Source organism: Tachysurus fulvidraco, chromosome 17 (genome assembly GCF_022655615.1).
Source record: "Tachysurus fulvidraco isolate hzauxx_2018 chromosome 17, HZAU_PFXX_2.0, whole genome shotgun sequence".
Lineage (NCBI taxonomy): Eukaryota > Metazoa > Chordata > Actinopteri > Siluriformes > Bagridae > Tachysurus > Tachysurus fulvidraco.
Genome location: NC_062534.1, coordinates 23,852,641 through 23,866,234, shown reverse-complemented (window position 1 = coordinate 23,866,234; position 13,594 = coordinate 23,852,641). Strand labels below are relative to the sequence as shown.

At 43.8% G+C, this 13,594-nt stretch overlaps 1 protein-coding gene across 3 annotated transcripts in view; it reads left to right on the top strand.

The window, feature by feature from the left end:
* The window catches only part of poc1b (POC1 centriolar protein B), a 35,639-nt gene extending 23,912 nt beyond the window's left edge, over nucleotides 1–11,727 (top strand). For all 3 annotated transcript variants that reach the window (XM_047802336.1, XM_047802338.1, XM_047802337.1), the window contains 2 exons: nucleotides 9,646–9,873; nucleotides 11,107–11,727. In XM_047802336.1, coding sequence (XP_047658292.1) covers nucleotides 9,646–9,873; nucleotides 11,107–11,247 — 369 coding nt within the window. In that variant the 3' untranslated portion in view covers nucleotides 11,248–11,727. The remainder of the gene's footprint in view (nucleotides 1–9,645; nucleotides 9,874–11,106) is intronic.
* The last annotated feature ends 1,867 nt before the right edge of the window (nucleotides 11,728–13,594 follow it).

The window sequence follows — 13,594 nt, the reverse complement described above, 5'->3', positions numbered from 1 at the left end:
TGGGAACAGGACACTCAAAGGGACATACACGCTTACACGCTAAAAGCTTGCCGCAGACACCACGGAAGATTCCCTAAAGCACTCATCCGCATACATTCACACACGTTTCCTTGTCACGAAAGCACACAACCGTAAAAATTTCCGACATCTCAATCTGGAACCTTTCTACGCACTCCTTCCTGTGACACCAATCCAGGTCATAGGAAGTACCACAGAGTCGTGATCTTCTGCTTTATGATCTTGGCATGAAGGCGCTGTTCACACGCTCTCTATTCTCAGACTAGCTGCTGCTCGTATCTGGCAGGAAGTCTAGACAGCCAGGCCAACAAGGATTTAGCATCCTACCTCATGTTTCTACACCACTAACTCGGTGAAGAGTGTCCAGGTCCAAACCACAGTTTTTACTCTGCAGGGTTTTTTTTTTGGTGTGTGAAAACAGGAAGTGAGTACCCTGTGCTGTGGTGAGAAGAGCAAACCTAAGCGGAACAACCACACCACACCAAATAACTGAAAACGACAGAAGTTCAGTTTTCTTTGGAATCCGGGCTGCCCAGTAAACCTTTCTGGAATCGCTCATGTTGGTGAGATCTGATGACCAGATCGGCTTATCGTGTATTTTTTTTTTTTTTTTTTTTTTTTTTTTTTTTTTAGCTTCACCTTCTGCTCGGTGAATCACTAGAATATCTTAAGTTTTGATCGATCCGATTAAAGACTTAATGGTTTTTAATCGTAGGACATTTGTTATTGACGATAATCGAGAAAATATCTGTTAATAGAAACAAACCCCCAAAAGCTAACATTAGCCCAGATGTTGATCTCTCACTGTACTGCAAAAAAAACCTAAACAGCTAACCAGGGATTTTCTTCTCCAAGACACCTTATCAGATTTATCAGAAAAATGACCCAACTGTCATAAACCCTGATCCTTCACAATTAGCTTAATGAGCAGATAAAATGGAGATGGGGAAAAAAATCCAGACAGTGGCTTTAAACATGCGAGAAAGCAGGACTTCAATTTCATGCCAGTGTGTGTTGTATTGAGAAGGTCCTGCATGAGGCTCTTGGGCTAATGGTAGGTTTGAAAGAGCCCCCGCTGCCTCCGAGACGCGCTCGCTGTGCACGACTCTCTCCAGCTGAGCTTTCTGAAGGCCATGGGCTCAGCTGGGCCCCCAGCCACCCACGGTTACAGCCGTCAATCTAAGGCAGGAACCTTCACCCACGCTGCTGCACCACTGCAGGCTTATTAGCATGCTAAACACCAGCGACTCCAGCAAGCCTGCGTGTGGTAGGCAGACGCATGCAAACAAAAAATTATGTAGGGAAACATATGGAAATCCACCTGCATTGGGAAGCATTTTAAATTTGTTTTTGGTTACAGTTTGACGCACTTTTTAGCATTTGCATGGACCGTAAACATCACGCTAGGTTTCGGTTAAATGCTCGGCTCGGGCGTTAACCGTGAGAAGGGTGTTTGTACGTTTGAGGAAATAACAGCTTGTGTGCGTTAACCTTCTGCTCTGTGCGTCATGTGGAATGGACACAGGAATCGATTTAGGAGGAAAAAAGCATTTAAAGTGGGTCAGTTACATAAAACTTAACACCAGCATATGAGAGAGAGAGAGAGAGAGAGAGAGAGAGAGAGAGAGAGAGAGAGGAACAAGCAACATCGAGATGTTAATTAATTTCACTTTTCTTCCAATTTATTTCTAATTTTTTTTTGTCTGTAAACTCACATCGTTAACTTTTAATTTGAACACAACATACATCCTCACTTCAGCTCTATTTTTTCCACAAGCTTTTACACTCAGAGCAAATGCACATGGAGGGGAAAAAAACAGAAGCGACGAGAGGAAGAAGACGAGAGACTGGTGGAGAGTGGAAACACGAATGCTGACTGCAATTCACAATAAGTGGAAGAGCCACGATGGGAAACCAGGAACAGAAAGTTTGACCAAAAAAAAAACAAGACTCAGACACGAGATGAAATGTGAACCTGAGGCGAGCACAAGAGCAGGATGTGTTGCACAAAACAAAACTTAAAAAAAAAAAAGAAGAAGGAAGGAAGGAGACGTAAAAGACAGCGAATTATTACGAGAAAGCCTCGAGTTAGCAGGTCGAGGACACAGACGAAAAGAAGACACGTGAAGGAGAACCATACAAACACACACCTGAGTTCTGGAGCAGGATGGATGACTACACTTGATGTAGTGCTGAAAGTTTACCGTCGTCTTCTACAGCGGTCACATTTCTCTGAACAGCTCTATAGAATAAAATCCTAAATCTACCGGCATGGTTCTAAATTTGGACACTAATACACACAGAAACTCGCAATACATTGAAGCTGTTGCACAGTGTCGCTGTATTGCACCGTATTTGTTCATCTGTACAGCTACAGCTGAACGTCTAACAATCTGAAGCTCAAACCCACTGAACATCTCCCCTAGCACCGCCGAGGGGACGTGTGTGATTATACACACCAGGATCTAGATCTTTATCAGTGTAGCATCGATCATTTAGTTTTATTTTTTCTAAAGAAGTAAAAAAATCTAGTCCACTAATAGGCTAGTTGAATTCAAATATTCTTTATATTATTATATTATAATATATTATATGAGAGAGATTGTTTATTAGGTGTTGTAGGCCAAAAAAAGCTTAAATAATATAGCTAAATAAATGCTCATTTTTTACTCCCTGAAAATCTGACCTTTAACCTTCAGCCTGAAAAGACGCATCTTACATAATCAAGGGGATGGATGGATGGATGGATGGATGGATAGTGAAATAGAGATGGATATGTAGATGGATGGAAGGATGGATAGAAGGATAGGTGGGTAGAGGAAGTATAGATGGATGGATGGATGGATGGATAGATTAATGTATGGATGGATGGATAGAGAGAGATTTTGAGATGGATGGATGGATGGATGGATAGTGAAATAGAGATGGATATTTAAATGGATAGAAGGGCGGGTGGGTGGAGGAAGTGTAGATGGATGGATAGATGGATGGATAGAAGGGCAGGTGGGTGGAGGAAGTGTAGATGGATGGATAAGAAGGGTGGGTGGGTGGAGGAAGTGTGGATAGATAGATAGATAGATAGATAGATAGATAGATAGATAGATAGATAGATAGATAGATAGATAGATAGATAGATAGATAGATAGATAGAGGGAAATAGATCGATATATAGATTAATGGATGGATGGATGGATAGAGAGATTATGAGATGGAGATGATGGATGGATGGCCGGACGTGCGTATCTGTTCAAACACAGCTGCCTGGGTCCCAGCGTGCCGTTGACCCTGGTGTTAATGATGGGATCTCTGGGTTAAACAGTAAACCAACATTAGCTTCTTTCTGTTAGCGTCTGGAGAAGCTAAAACCACAACCACTTAAATGCTGACAGGAAATAACAGCAAAACTAAACCAGAAACATCGCATCCAAAAACTAACAATCATCAACAAAACATCCTGCGTCCTAGCCATGCCGAAGGGGGCGTTTTTGTTTTTTTTTCCTAGTCGGAGATTGGAAATGATAACCTTTAGTCAAAGTTGCCTGCTTTACATTTAACCAAATCATTTTTTTTAAATAACCTTTTTAGAAAACAATAAACACTGGTGTAGCTGAAAACCAGACCTCCAGCTGGTATATATAGTGATTTTTACTCCTGAATACATGAGCAGTCCTGTCTCCCCCCCACCCCCCACCCCACACTACTTCCACCTCTCAGCCTCTTTAGCGGAAGGCAGTAATGATCCATTACCCACAGGCAGAACGGTGACATCAGTTTCTTGAAGACAGGCGGATTTAATTTCCTGGTCCGCGTCCGCTGCGTAATGCTGCGCTAATGGCTTCCTGTTCTGACGCTCCACAGCGAGGGCTAATTTGTATCTGCCATCGGAGCTCACCTGGCCCGCCGTCTGCCCCGCCGGGCCGTAAAACACACACCATCGCTGTGTTGTCTACGCATAATCGTCTCTAAGAGTTCATCACTTCACTTCACTTTTTTTTGTGAAGGTTTTTTTTTTCCACAGCAATGAGTCATTCCACATTTCTTCTCCCGAATCTTCTTGCGTCTCGATGCCGTCTCTGCCCGTACATTCGTATTATCCCTGTTTATACGGCGCAATCCAGAGGCTTAACCTCCACTGCGATATGACTCATCTGCACTAATATCTTTATAGAAGGAGCAACTTTTCCGTTGGATAGAAGCCAGAAATCCCGGTTTGTTTAGCTTGGACTGCATTTCTGACCGAATGGGTTTCCTCACAAGGCCCGGACAGTAACCAGCTCTTAAGAGCAGACACACTAAACAATTCAGGCTCCGGGTTATTCAGCACCGCGTCGTCTCATCACGACTTAACCCGGTCGATATGAGTCATTTGGCGAGGATTTTATGTGCACAGTTTAGCAGGTCCATCTGGTTGCAAGGCCGTGTTTCTCCGATGTGAGACATTAAAGGATGAAATAAAAACATCAGGATAATGACAGCACTTGTTCATGAGGAGAACATTAGCGCTTCTTTGATTCGGTGCACTACTTTATCGCCTTGTGATTGAGATAATCGCAGCCAGCCCAAACAGCTTTCTGTGTGTGTGTGTGTGTGTGTGTGTGTGTGTGTGTGTGTGTGTGTGTGTGTGTGTGTGAGAGCATGCTCTGGCTTGCTCGTTCTCGCTTGATGACTCATCTTCTCAGTGGGATCTTGGTGACAGACTTCGCTTCACACAGGAATTTTGTCAAAATGAATCCTGTGAATTCTCTCTCTCTCTCTCTCTCTCTCTCTCTCTTTCTCTCTCTCTCTCTCTTTACACTTCACTCGTTTCCGTACAGGAATCTCCCACCGTCGCTTTAAAAAGCCTTTCTAATCACCAGGCTAATATTGGTCCATTATCTGCTCTGCTCTGCTCTTTCTCTTTTCCTGTCTCTTATCAAGTGTTTCCTGACAGATCTGTCCCTGTCATTTCTCAGATAAGCAGTTTGCTCGATTGCACAAGAGCGTTATATCCTGTGACCTGGTCTTTCACTAGGCACAGGAAACCGATTATAATGCAGCCTGACAAACCCGGACAGAGAGAGAACGACTGGCAGTGAGAAAACGAGAGTCGGCCAACGAGCATCATGGTCCAGGTTTCAATTCTGTAACCACGTTAACTTTTATACGGTAACCTCAGTCGAAGTGTGATATCATCTGTAAGACACCCGTAAGTCATCTATATCTACACAGGATCCTATGCAGAAAGATATAAAAGGTGTTTATTAACAGACCCGTTATATAAAGCCGTGATTCGATGCTGCACTGGAATAAAAAATGAACAGAAACTGAACACCCTTTGGCATAACACCATTTTGGTGCTAAACTCTTATATACTACGCAGTAACAGCTAGCATGCGAGTAACAGCTACTGTACACGTGAAATCCTTTCTTTCAAAACGAAGCAAGAGCTTTATGTATCCAGAGGCTTGAAATAATCCCAGGTCCTCATCAAGTCACGACCCTCATTTCTCAGTCTCAGGAAGCTTCAGATGGCTGTGGCTCACTTCCCCTGGCAGGAAATGGCCTACATTCAACATGACAAGTGTTAGTTTCACGTTTCCTCTGTACCCGCCAGCATCGGCGGTCATCTCCGTTTGCTTCAGTCAGCAAAGCGAAGGCAGCTCGCCAAAATATCTGATGAAACAGGAAGTGGATTTTTTTCTGACACGCTGTTAGTTACACCAGGTCTCCATTGCCTTAGTGTATAATATATAAAAAAAAATTTATCTTCATTGACCTGTTTAGCATTCTGTCGGTTAAAAATAAACCAAGCACATACAGTATGCTTGCTCAAGGCAGCTTGAGTCGCATCCCGCTCTCTTTCAAGAAGTATGAAGTACAGGAAGGAAGTATATGCTGCATGCATGCACCATACACCAATATGAAAGGTAATGAGAGCTGCGAGTGGAGCCAGAGAGTAGCTTTAACTCCATTAGGCTCCCGTGAGCAGGTACTCCACACAGAGGAAATCGGACGTTGATCTGCACCAGAGCTGATAAAGAGGCAGCGAGCGAGGGGCTGAAGGCTGAAATGAACTTGGCGGTAGATGAGACAGTGGGCGAAGGGTCAGAAGCTAATGCTGCCTTTGATTTCAATAAGGCTTTTCCATGTACTGAGAGTGCTCACTTTAATGCCATTACAGGGCATCCTGTGACAAGGGAAATGTTCTCGTCTCCATCACAAGGCCGGAGGCGTTACGCTCCTAATCGCTTAATGCGTTTGAGTGAATGGAATTGAAGGGGAAATCGGTTCCTCTGTTCCTGTCGTCTGCTTCCTCGACTCTTTCACAGGAACCTATTGACCCATTTGTTTGCCGCAACTAATACATACATAATGTTGAATCACGACTGAAAATAAATTCTTTTCAGAGCATCATAATGTGTAGGTCCTTTGGCTCCGAATTCTATAGTAAATATGGCACCTGATCATTCGAAATATTGATAGACGAGAGGAATTTCATTCAGTAAAGAGATTTCTAGGTTAATACAGGTATGATTAAACTTTCTATTGGTTTAGCATTCTGTCAATTTTAGACAGTTTTGGCAAAGATGTTCAGTTAGTTCATGACCAGTTTCTGGAGAATACAAATGTGATTTTATTCTGCGTATAGTGAAGGTGAAAGTACGTGACGTATGGCTAAGTACGGTGCCCCATACTCAGAATTCGTTCTCTGCATTTAACCCATCTAAAGTGCACACACACAGCAGTGAACACACACCGTGAACACACACCCGGAGCATTGGGCAGCCATTTATGCTGCGGTGCCCCGGGGAGCAGTTGGGGGGGGTTCGGTACCTTGCTCAAGGGCATCTCAGTCGTGGCCGAACCCACAACCTTAGGGTTAGGAGTCAAACTCTCTAACCTTTAGGCCACGGCTAGTGGTAGTCTAACCACTTGATTGGCCTTGATCTACACCATCACATATGTTTTACATACAGCAAATCACCACTCTGATTCTGTTTTTCTTCATTCCCACACAACATTAAAGGTTCTCTCGAATATTAGCTGCTTATCACAGGGCTTAACTCGCCTTCTGATTGGCTGTGGCTGGGAGTTATGCAGCAGTGATTTGTTCCCATATTATGAAAGCCCACGTTAATAGGAAATAATCCACAGAAATGCAGCTCATCATGTTGCTGAGAAATGTAAACTACTTTCCCTTTTATAAAGTTCCCTTTTAACCCGTTTCACCGTCCGGCATGGAAGACTCTTTCATAAACTTCTCCATGTCAACAAACAAATGCATTGTTAAAAACATCAACACCTTCTGGCCAGTCAACAGCCCTAGGGTATGACATACATCCACATTGTGACCTATTCTAATTACGTTTTCTTAACCAAAAAAAAAAAAAAAAAAAGGATCTCTACACCTAAAATGGACAGTTTGCCACTGGATAATCTTGACATTGGTTGGAATTGTAAAATAGATCACATCTATTAATATGTAACAGTGTGAACATGAGGTTTTGGTTTCACTCCTAGGCATTAAATCCGTTGCACTTTCATAGTAATGTCAAGAGAATATTGTACTGAAGCGCCTCATGACCAAGTTTTTAGCTTATTTTTTTTATTTTATTAACGGGGCTAAGCGAGGACACACTTTTCCACGATCGCTCTGATCTCCAGTAAAGTTCTGTTTCTGGGCCGCAGCACGAGGAGCTTTGTGATATTTCAAAGACTCGTCTGGGCTTTTCTGTACGGCTCAAGGAGCTCATAAATATTCCTGTTGGCTTAGTGCAGACCAAGTACCTGTTTAGCAGCCAGAGAGCCTGTTGACATAAATTATAGCTCGCCCGACATAACGGCCGTGGGTCTGTCCTCGGAGCTGAACGATTATATTCAAGCTGTAATGACCCACCTGTGACCACTTCAGTCCTTCTGAACACAATGTCAGGATTGTACAATCACTTGACTATATTTGGTGCTCATATCTTTTGTTATATAACCACACTGTCCTGGCCGTGTTGCTGCATGAATGACTGCGTGTGCAAGCGAATGGCTGGAATTGTTTCATTTGAACAAATTAGGTCAAACGACTATGCAAGGTATATTTCAGCCACATTGACGATAACCGACAAAATGCTTGCAAACGCCATTCCGAGAATGAGACTATTCCTGTAACGTCATGTAAAAAGTATAGACAAGTCATCAAGATATCACAAGACTGAACTTTAATATTACAGCCATAAAGGGTCCTAGGTAAGCAGATCTGGTTTTTTTTTTTTTTTTCTTTTGGAGAGAAATGCTCCTGATTTCCGCCATCTGATCAGAGCGATATTAGGCAATTTTGGCGGTCTGAGAGCTCATGCATGCGGACGATGGCAGTTAACGTTTTCAGCTGTGTATTCACGAGCAGCAGTTTGAAAAAACGTTTTCACATATTTCAGAAGAACCATGTGTTCCCACTAAAGGTAAGCATGTGTTCCAACTGAAGGTAAACATGGCTGTGAAATATTATCTGATCCCACTGCTGAGCCTTGGAGTTTTGGCGTTTGGATATATTTCAGTCATCACACATTTTTTCCAGGTTGTTGCTATACAGAAAATTCCCATGTCCCAGTTTTCACTTCACTAACATAAAAGACCTTGTCAAAGGTTTCTACTTGATGGTCATTTGATTGGCAGCCAGGTCACCCCCAGTATACTTACCCCCCCTTTTCTGCCTCATTGCACTTGAGCTTCCTGTGTTGATGAGGTGGAGAGGAAGAAACAACAACAACAGCAGAAAAAAAACCCAAGAGGCAGCTAGGTCTGGAGGAGCTCACGAACGAGGAGAGCAGATGTTTTCCAGATGTGGCCTGCGGCTGCAGGAGGGACCCTCAAGCCTGCTGGACTACACACTGGCTGCTTTGTTTGCCTCCTCCTCCCCAACAGCACTTATCCTCTCTCAGGCCATCCTTCTGTCTCTCTACCGCTGCTCTTTGAAGTCAGGATGCAACTCAGGAAGCAAGGAGCTGCAATCGATTTTCTTACTGCACTAGAGCAGGAATGTGTGGGCCTCCCCTTAACCACCCCTCCCTGTTCGAGTCCTCCATATTGTTGATGAGCCGTGTCTCGGTACTGCTTGGCCCATAGGGTCAAAGGCCCCACATGCTTATGGAACCAGCAGCATTTGAGCAAAACTACACACAACAACAGGTGGAAGGATCTCGGAAGCTAGCGGCAGTGCTAATCGGTAGCTAGTGTTTACATGTTTCAGGTTAATTGAGATGTCCAAAAGCCTCGCGCCTAGCGCAACAGAAAAGTGTTCACTTTGTTGTTGTGGATATTTGAATATCAAGACAATGATGAAGCTGTCTGGGATTCTAATAAAGGAATAATTCTGATGCTCTGTAGGTAAGAGATGGCTTAATCTCTCCTCTGACAAATCATGGCCGCAGTGCACTTAGTGCTTTCCCCAACTGTTCAGCTGCCCCATGATTTAGCATGAGCAAGATATAATGGTTGGCTCACGTTAGTCTTGCTAGCCAAAGGTAGGAATATACAGAGAGAAAATGGGGCAGTCAATTCATGCTTATCAATTAAAATGATCTGATAATGAGCCATTTTTTTCCAGCTTCTCTCAGTGTTCTTACGTTTCTTGTGTTTTCTCGTCTTGCTGCTGTTTAGGGTGCGGGTAGACACACCAGTCGGACCACAGACCCCACTGAACATCCCAGCACCAGCACAGGCCGCAATCTTGCCATATTTACTGACACACATCGCCGGGAAGAAGCTGCGGAAGAGGACGATCTTGAACCGCGGCTCGCAGACTTGCAGGAGGAACGCTCTGTGACTTCGCCGGCTTTGAGAAGCACATTAGAACACATTGTTCAGCAGCTCGACATTCTGACTCAGGTGAGTTCAAAGCACTTTTCATGAAGATGAGCAACAGTGAATATGGGCCTTTTTACACCCGGTCACTTCGTGTGTGTTCTCTGATCCGTTAGCTATCTGATTTGTTAAAATAGTTGCATTTACATTAGCCCAGATAAACGCGTCTCGGCGAATCGGATATCGGTCTGATCTTTCTACTCCCGCCCAAAATGCTAATATATTTTACCTCATTTCCGGGGTAATTGAAATGGAATATGCTTTGGTGTATAAACTTAAATATGCATTTGTTTCTATATGTTTTACAAAGCTTTTGTTGGACGCTCTCATCGCTCCAAAGAGCAATAAGTGCCTGCGTGTCGTCCGTGTTATCTGTTTCTGGCGCGACTCGCGAGTCACCTGCGAGTGACGTACTTCCGTTTGGGAGGAGTATAGCGCTGACGTATGTGGCTCGAACAACCACATTCATTTACACCTGTCCAGTTTAAACTGAAACGTGTCCCAGACCTCCTCCTGAAGGGGTTTGTACCATCGGATTTATATCCGTCTCGAAACCGTTTCGGAGGGCATTTAGACCTGGTCTTTTTACCGTCGGATAGCTATCGGATCACAGAAAACGCACAAAGTGACCCGGTGTAAAAAGATGTATGAGCCTAACTTCATGTTTTAGAACATACATCGCAGGTGTAAAAAGCCCCTATGTAGCAGGACTACAGTGACTTTCTCTTTGAAAATGTCTACTGAGTTTCATGCGTCACATGAAGCCAATCACAGTCACAGAGCTCCTCCATCGCTGCCACTTCTCGTGTCCAGTCGTGTCGTGTTAGACATGATGCCCTCACCCCGATCTTCCACAGAAGTCCATTTCCTATTGCCATATTAATACCTTCTTGGTACCATTATATCGATGGATACCTGAATATAGTTCTGGATTGCGCAATGGAAAACAGACCATCTATCACTATTGATCAACCGTGCATACCCCTACTGTAGTGCTGGATTCAATTCGGTAAACGTACCAGGGTAAGAACAGGTCTAGATTCAGGGATAGGCAGGGGCAGGGATATATATTTACATAGAAATGATCAGATTCTAGAACTGTCACACCAAAAGCCTTATTTTAGAGAGTTTAAAGGGACTTTTAAACCAGAATGCCAGAGTACAGGCCCATTATTTTCCAGCTGTATTAAATTACTGAGGTTTGAATTGATGTCACTGATGTATGACACTAATTAGCATGAACCGCTTGTGCTTCAGACCGTGGCTGTACTGGAAGAGCGTCTCACGCTGACAGAGGACAAGCTGAGAGAGTGTCTAGACAACCAGGCTGTTATTCTGGAGCAGATGCAGCAGCAGCCACACAAAGAGACGAGAGGCGCTGAGGGTCCAGCAGTTTGACACGTGGCCCATCATCAGCTTTCAGGGGTCATCAGAGCTGTTCTGAAGTTTAAGAGACTCCCTCCTCCTGCTTCACATTTGGGAACCGTCTTCACTTTAGAAGGCAAGAAAAACAGAAATAAAAAGGAACGGAAGGAATCGAAGGAAGCACGGGATGGAATTTGGAGGTCAGTGAGGGGTTAGAATGGAGAGCGTGGGGGAGGTTAAAGGGGTGTTTAACAGATCCTGTAGCAGGCTCTCCCAGAAATTCATTAAGTCCCTGTGGATGAGACAGCTGCAGCTAGGAAAACATCCCAGCCTTGTTTTGACAGCAGCGAGGGGCATCATTCTTCACGACAGCCGGTCCGACGACACGTCAGGAGAGAGACTGACATCTTTTTGTATCTCTTTCTCCTTTTTTTGTATCACTTTGTCCTTCTGTTTTTATGTAACTTCTGTGTACATTTATGTTCGATAGAAATAAACGTGTCCCGAACGATGGGAAGCTGTGTGCTTTATAAAAGGTCTGGGCTACATAAATCAAAGGTAGACCGCATATCTACACCAGGGTCAGACAAACTTAAAAGAACTTAAAGGCAGGGTCTCCGATTTTTGAAAGCCAATGTCTACATATAAAATCACCAAAACAAACACGCCCCTAACCCAAACGGGTCCCACCCCTGTATCGATAGCTCCGCCCACACATACATACGTAACCCAGGCGACTAACAGAAAGAAACGTGTCTTTATCATAGCTGAAGGGAAGAAGAATACGATTGTAGATAAACAAACAAGCAAAAATGCCACACAAGCATAATGATGTAAAGGACAAAGGCATATATTAGTTCTGTGTAACAAAGCAAAACCAACGTTACTCACCTATCGAGAAGGAAAAAAGCGCCTCGGCGTCTTAAGTAAAGTCGGCCACATATTCACAGGTCGGAGTTTCCCGAGTCGATAACTCCTGAGCTAAACGCTGTTACTACACAAAACACGGTTGTAGCTGCCTCTCTACATTACTACGATAGAAAAGAGGTGTTATTTGTGTAGTAACAGCGTTTAGCTCAGGAGTTATTGACTCGGGAAACTCCAACCTGTGAATATGTGGCCAACTTCCTGCTCCTTCAGTTCTCTCCAGCGCTGGAAAGCTGATCTTATATTAACACGTCCTACTTCTTGTTCTTATCGTAAGTCTTTCTTCTCTTTCTTTCTTTGTTTTTATCCTCCGTGTCAGTGTTAAAACCGCTTTCTGCTGATGTCACACATGCGCGCCGAACACTCTCTCCGCCCATATTGACAAGCCCCGCCCCTTTCTGCTCATTGGCTACACGTTTGTTTTGATTATTGTTTATTATTCGGCCCGACTCGGTTTTCTGAAGCATTTCTCAAAAATCGGAGACCTTGTCTTTAAATCTTTTCATCATATAGCAGCTGTAGTCGTTCCTCAACAGCCCGTCTTACAAAAAACACACTGAACTGAAACGAAAACGGGTTTCTTTGTACTGAATTCAGGATAGATGTATCTCAGGCGTATATCCTACCACCCTGAGCATCTTCGTGATGCCGGGAGTCTTAAGTGAGGAAAATGACCTGTGCTCTCTGGGTGGGACGGACCTACTCTCTCTCCCATGTCAATCTCCGTGACACTAGCCAATCCTCTGAGGAGGTTTCACCAGCAGTTTGAAGATGATGCGTTTGGTGATGCGGCTTTCACAGGTTTCAGAGGAAGCACGTATCAGCCTTCACTCTCCTCTGGTAGGAGATGTTTTATCATAGAAGAAGAAGAGTCGGAAGGTGGGTAGGTAGAAGAATAAAAAATAGATGAGTAAATAAAACAAAATGGATGTATCTCATTCTTTGAAACTACATAGAAAAGTAGAAATTGTGAGTTTTATTACTAATCCGTCATCTATAACCAGGTCAGATCTGAATTTCTTTAAAAAAAATAACTTGTTTGGAGACTCCGTGGGCTGTTTTTACCCTGTCGTCCGTGTTTACTCTCTCTCGCAGTCACGTGGCTTTCCTCTGGTGTTGAGGTCAAGAGGAAGTGGAGAGAGCAGGAGCACAAAAGGTTCTGCACCTCGTGTTGGTTTTGTAGACCACATCCTTCCTTTTTCTTGCACTTCTTCTTGCTCTCACACTCTCGCCCTCAGACCTCAAATCAAAAGCGCAAAAAGCGGTCGTTTGTTTGTTTGTTTTCTCGACCGTAGTTCCAGATAGTGAGCCGTATCATGCCGTGGATCTCGTTCACAGACGTCACTAGAACGTTTGAACGGCTTATTTGCGATCTGCTCGTTTTAACCTTTTTTCCATGAAAGAGCTTTTGCACTTTTGCTCTGCAGGCTTAGCATAAGAACAAACACTCAAC